At 46.6% G+C, this 6,442-nt stretch overlaps 1 protein-coding gene across 1 annotated transcript in view; it reads left to right on the top strand.

Moving 5' to 3' along the window:
* The first annotated feature begins 2,140 nt into the window (after positions 1-2,140).
* TUBGCP2 (tubulin, gamma complex associated protein 2) overlaps positions 2,141-6,442 on the top strand; it is a 31,479-nt gene continuing 27,177 nt past the window's right edge. Inside the window, exons 1-3 of the mRNA XM_010011728.1 lie at positions 2,141-2,296; positions 4,230-4,358; positions 4,677-4,853. Of these exons, the coding sequence (XP_010010030.1) occupies positions 2,147-2,296; positions 4,230-4,358; positions 4,677-4,853 (456 nt within the window). The 5' untranslated portion in view covers positions 2,141-2,146. The remainder of the gene's footprint in view (positions 2,297-4,229; positions 4,359-4,676; positions 4,854-6,442) is intronic.

Raw genomic sequence — 6,442 nt, 5'->3', positions numbered from 1 at the left:
CTGCCGCCAGCAGGGCTGATGTCTCGACTGCAGCAGGTCGCTGGGAGCTGTGTCCGGGCATCCCCCCGGAGATGGGGACCCCGCGCCGCTCCCGGTCCCGTCCCAGGCACACGCCGCTCGCACGGACACGGGCTGTTTCCTTGGGGCTGGGCAGGGGTTTCTGTGCCCCTGGGGCTCCCGCCGTGCCCAGGGAACCCTTGGAGAAGGGGGAGGTACCATTGGGGCCTGCTGAGCAAGTCCTGCTCCCTCGGCCTCGCCTCAGTTGTTACAGCATCGAACCCCGGTGCCTTCAGCAGCCCGAGGGGGAACTGGAGGTTGTTACTGGTGCCGATACCCGCTGCTGGCGCTGGTGACTTTTGACGTGTGCTTTGGCAGGCAGGGTGACAGGAGGGATGGCTTTGGTCAAGACCATGCATCCCATAACAGAATGCTGGAGTGGAACTCTTCATTAGGGACTGTAGTGACAGGACAAGGGGTGATGGGTTCAAACTTAAACAGGGAAGTTCAGGTTGGATATAAGGAAGAAGCTCTTTACTGTGAGGGTGGTGAGGAGTTGGCACGGAGTGTCCTGAGAAGCAGTGAATGCTCCATCCCTGGCAGTGTTCAAGGCCAGGTTAGACAGCCTTGGGCAACATGGTCTAGTCTGAGGTGTCCCTGCCCATGGCAGGTGGTTGGAACTATATGATATTAAGATCCTTTCCAACCTCAACCATTCTATGAGGGGTTCATGAGCTGGGGGGTATGGTGACCGTTCATGGGCATTTTGACAGGCTGGAGAAGTGAGCTCACAGAAACAGTAAGGAACTGGAAATAATGCAAATGCTGAATCTTTGGGGACACGGACTGGGTTGGGCTGGAAGGAACCCTAAAGCTCATCCAGTTCCACCCCCCTGCCACGGGCAGGGACACCTTCCACTAGAGCAGGTTGCTCCAAGCCCTGTTCAGCCTGGCCTTGAAGAAGCACACCTGCAAGAAGAAGGTGACCTGGAGGTCTTATAAGCCAGTTCTCACTCGTGTTAGCAAGGATGTAGCCAGTAGGTAAAGGGAAGGGAACACCTCATTTGTGGCACCACATCCAAAATGCCCTGGCCAGTCTGTGTCCTCTCTTGTGAGAGATTTAGAGACAAAGTGGAGTAAGCCCATGGAGGCCCTGGCCATGCAGGGTAGAGGCCAATGCACAGGAGAGGCTGCAGGAGCTGGGCTTGCTCAGCCAGAGACAAGGAGGCAAAGGGGGATCCAATGGCATTTCTCCCTGCTCAAAGGGATCCTGGAGATGCTGGGGCCAGACTGCTCAGAGGAGCACAGTGAGGGCCACAGAGGCACCGGCATGGGCTGCAACAGAGGAAACACCAGTTGGCTATTAGGAGAAGGTGTTTCCACGTGAGGATCAGGGCCCCAGGTGGTGGTGGAATCTCAATCTTTAGAGACATTTAAGCTTGGAGTGGAGAAAGCCCTGCACAGTGTGTTCTAATTTGACTCGGTTTTGGTTGGAGCCTTGCGCTGGGGCTTGCAGAGATCTTTTCCAGCCTAAATGATTCAGTGATTTTGGTAAACCAAATGTTTCTCCATATGCTTGGTATTCTGCATCTGTATAGAGTGTTACATTAAACTCCGTACTTGCACAGTGCCTCAGTCAGACTCTTAGTTCTGCAGCCAGTATTTCAGTAAATGTGCAGAATTTGGTGCTTGCCTATTAACAAAATGGGCAACAATATAGAATATAAAGACCCCTAAACTTGGAAAAACTGCATTTGAGTGACTTCAGAAGCAGCAGCATGGGCAGGCTGCTGGAGCCAGCAGTTCCAGCTGTGTCTGCACTCTGTCAGTACAAAACCAGCACTTTTTAATGATGACTCAGTGACTTTTCCACCACCAGTGTGATTTTGAGACTGAAAAATCTTCTGGCTCACCTCCGTTATCACTGGGGTTTGTACCAGTATAGTTAAATCAGGCATGATAAGAGATACCTCTGATTTTTTTGCACAAATTGCAAATGAAATGTATTCCTTTGTTCCAGTCAAGTCTTGTAGCATATCCTGTAGGCTCATCATGTAGTCAGGAAACGTTCGTGTGGGTATGTTTTCATTTGCAGCAGCAAAATAAAGTGGCACCTTCTCCCACATTGCTCGTAGCCTCAGGTGGGAGTATGAGCGAGTTCCGCATTCACCATGATGTCAATGAGTTGCTCAGCCTGCTGCATGTTCATGGAGGGGAAGGAGCTGAAGTCTACATTGATCTTCTGCAGAAGAATCGAACACCGTACGTTACCACAGCTGTCTCTGCACACAGTGTGAAGGTAAGTGTTGGTGCACTGTAGTCACAGCCAAGATGCATTTCAGACCTTACCAGCTGGCAGCGGGACTCCTGAGGCAGCATGTTTCCTTTGCAGTCCTTGATAGAGGTTCCATCAGCTTTGAGAGCACACTCCTCCCTAAAGAGAAATTCAAGATATAGATTCCTGTGTTCAGCCTGAAGAAGAGAAGGCTTTAGGGAGACCTTAGAGCAGCTCCAGTGCCTAAAGGGGCTATAAGAAACCTGGAGAGGGGCTTTGGACAAGGGCCTGTAGGGACAGGACAAGGGGGAATGGCTTTAACCTGCCAGAGGGGAGATTGAGATGAGCTCTTAGGCAGAAGCTCTTCCCTGTGAGGGCGCTGAGGCGCTGGCACACAGTGCCCAGAGAAGCTGTGGCTGCCCCATCCCTGGCATTGTTCAAGGCCAGGTTGGACAGAGGGGCTTGGAGCAACCTGGTCTAGTGGAAGGTGTCCCTGCCCGTGGCCAGGGGTTGGAACTGGATGAGCTTTAAGGCCCCTTCCAAGCCAAACCAGTCTGGGATTCTATGATGTTCTATGATTTCTCTTGGCCTGTGGTGTGAACTACCTTTTCCTTACTCTACTTTCCTCTGAGATAACTTGACTCTGTGTTTGTGGAGCTGGACACATGTTGGGGATGGATAATGGCCATCCCAAGTTTTTTGAAGAATAATGGTGAAATCTTGTTGGCATGGATATAAAAACAAGGAATCTCTCATCTATTGTGGAATCTCAATTTGGAGTATAAAGATCATATAAGGGAAAAAGAAAAATCCTTGCATATTGGAGAGATGGGTGGAAGAACGTAAGAAGGAGTGTTAGAATTGGGATGGGGAGGGAGGGAGCTTATTTTTTGCCTGCGGTGGCTGTTTCAAATTTTAAAGGGGTTGTCCTTTGGAGGAGTCAAACAAATGAGAAAGGGTAACTGTATGAAATATGCTGATATGAACAATGCCTGACTTTTCTTCTGAATATCCCCAAGCATTAGGGATTAAAACCTGATACTCTCATGACCAGGCATACTTCTGTAGCCATAATACTTCTTTTCAATGTTGTTTTAAAAAGCAATCCATCAGTCAAGATCTGAGTTGCTAATTTTGTCTGAAAGTTCAGATCTTTGTAGCCTGAACTTCCTGTTTTCTCTAATTCCAGTCTCATGCATCATTTACACTGACAGTTACAGTTCACAGACTCATAGAAAGATTTAAGTATGAGGCACAGCCAGAGACCTGCAGTCCATCCCATTGTTCCCAGCAGGGCCAGCATCACAGGTACAGCAGACTGCTTAGCTGCATTTTGAAGATCTCCAGGAGATTCCTGCATCTCTCTGGCCATGTCCCAGCGTCACCACTCCCTCCAGAAAGGACTGTTTCCCTAGGGTCAGCTGGGATTTTCTGTGTCACAGCTTGTGACAGTGCCTGTGGTGCTTTTGCTGTGCCCCTTAGAGCAGGATCTGTAACCCTTCATGGACAACAGGCAGTACACCCTACCATCTCTATGGCTCTGCATTGGGCTCAGTCTGGTTTGTTGATGTCTTTCTTGCTAGGGGAGCCCCCAAAGTGGACCCAGTGGCTTCATCAGTGCCAAATTCCTTAATAAACCTGCTGATACAAAATTATATTGCTTCAAACTGAGTATGTGCAAAGTGAGCCCTGCTGCAGATCTTGTTCTTGCCTTCATCTTTTCTCTCCTGCAGTCCCTTCTCTATCACCTGAAGTGCCAGGACCCCCATTCTTCTCCAGCATAATTATTAGTAGGAGACCAGTGCTGCAGCATTCAGTCCAAAACCCATTCCCTGAAGTACTTTGGTAGCAACCACAGCCTGCACCTTGTTGTCTTCCTCCTTGCACAATGTTTGTCTCTTGAATGCTGTACTAATAATATACATTTAATATTTATTATTTATGTGGTGTTTTACAGGTAAAAATAGCAGAGTTCTCTCGAACTCCTGAAGATTTTTTGAAGAAGTATGATGAGCTGAAATCTAAAAATACAAGACATCTTGATTCTTTAGTTTATCTACTGTCAAAACTCACAGAAGACAAAGAGGTTTGTTTCTCCTTTAGAATTGGATGTGTTAAAATTATCGTACAGTATCAGCAATGCAATGATTTTAAGTACAGCAGGCTTTCTGATGATAATGCTCAGCAGAGAAATCAATAGATAACCAGTTCTAGATCTACTGAATTGTTAAAGCACTGTTGAGAATTGCACTAATATTGGTATAAACCACTGAGACATGGAAAACTCGGACAGAAAGAGCTGTGGTCTGATTCAGCACAACCATCTTACGGTCGTATGTTTTTTTTGCTTCAGCGTGTGCTGACCAGCATTCACCAAATCTTTTCTTTTTACATGTACGTACAGACACTCCAGTATTTGCAACAAAATGCTAAAGAAAGGGCAGAACTTGCAGCAAATGCAGCAACCAGTGGCAGCACAAATTTTTCCATTCCCTCATCTACTTCCAAGATATCTCTGCAGGAGCTTGAGGAGCTACGCAAGCAGCTGGGCAGTGTCACAGCCAACTCCAGTGTACAGCAGGTACTGTCTCTTCCCAAGCTCTGAGCACAAAATCTTTCCCTTCTGCTCATACATATAGCTGTGCTCTTCACTTTTACCATCTAGTGGAATTATAAATGTTCCTATCTGTGCAGTTGATCTAAACTATCTCTCAAAATTTATTATCCAGATTATATTAAATCTTTGTGCTGTTCTTAATAAAAGTGGCTTTATTCTATTTAAGTCAGTTAAGGTAAGTCAAGTTTAAGCCATGACAGTTGTAACTGTTGGGGGTTCATGTAATTTCATTTTCCCATTTCAAGCAACCACTTTAAGTTGTGCTGATGTTTCATTTTCTGCCTGTGGCAGTGCTTGATCAGGAGCACTATGAGGTGAGGTGCTGGCATGGGGTGCCCAGAGAAGCTGTGGCTGCCTCATCCCTGGCAGTGTTCAAGGCCAGGTTGGACACAGGGGCTTGGAGCAACCTGCTCTAGTGGAAGGTGTCCCTGCTCATGGCAGGGGGTTGGGACTGGATGAGCTTTAAGGTCCCTTCCAACCCAAACTATTCTATGACTCTATGATCTGATTTCATTTTGACAATTGGAAGTAGGAATTGCTTCACATCTCTGAATTTCCAAGGTGTAACTTTCATATAGTCTATCTCACTGAACTATCTCTGTGCTATAGTTCTGTCTTTCATTCACCTGTGCTGTTGATATCTGGCTCTGTTAGGTTGTATGATCTCCTGTACTTACCTCAATGCCTTGGAAGCTTTTGGGCTTAGATACTTTTTTAGTTTGTGCTCTCATAAGTGTGCATAGTTCGTGGAGGTGGTGAGGTCCATTGGAGCTTTTATTCCATCTCATTCCCTGCCATTTAGGAAGATGTAATGGTGGCTGCCCTTCTAAGCAGAAGCTTGTTCATACAGCCATGTTGTATAGAGCCAGTGCTAGAGGGAGATTTTCCATTCCAGTCTTCTTTAATGATCTAGAGCTCAAGTTGATACAGAAAATGCACACAATGTTTTGATCTTTTAGCCAATATCTGTGTATCCAGATTGTGACAGACAAGTAAACTGTTCTATACTACTTTAAGAGAGGAGTATTTTCTCACTGTATGGGTTTAAGATTTGTAAAGGAGTTCAGGTTGTTTACCTCTTTGAAAGACTCAATCCTACACTGAGATCTGCGGTTTTATGTGAAGTTTAGTCATCTTTTGAATTGGTGGCAGCTTACTTGATGCTTCATCCTATCCTATACCCTCCTATGAGAGTCCTGTTTCTGTTAGGGGAGCAGAGGAAATTCAAGTCTTCTAGCAGATCTTGCATACACGGCATAAATAGGAAGGTAGTGTTGCTTTAGGGTGCCTCTCTGACCTGGGGAGATTGTCTTGGTGTTATCGCAGCAAATATGCCCAAAACAGGAACTACTTGGAGGAGTGGCCCCACAGCTTGTTTGAATGCTTGTGATTGCTGCTTTCTGTGGTGAATTTCAAGACTGGGCAACTCTGAGAATATGAAAGATAGCCAGGGCCAGCTAATGGTGTGCATCAGCTACCTCTCACATGTAAGAGTGCCATTCTCTTTAAGATGCAAAGTTCACACGTATGTTTGTTTCCTGCCAGGTTCCTCT

The sequence above is a fragment of the Nestor notabilis genome, unplaced genomic scaffold (assembly GCF_000696875.1).
Source record: "Nestor notabilis isolate BGI_N333 unplaced genomic scaffold, ASM69687v1 scaffold21463, whole genome shotgun sequence".
Lineage (NCBI taxonomy): Eukaryota > Metazoa > Chordata > Aves > Psittaciformes > Psittacidae > Nestor > Nestor notabilis.
The sequence above is the reverse complement of the archived record's forward strand: the minus strand, read 5'-3'. Positions and strand labels throughout refer to the sequence as shown.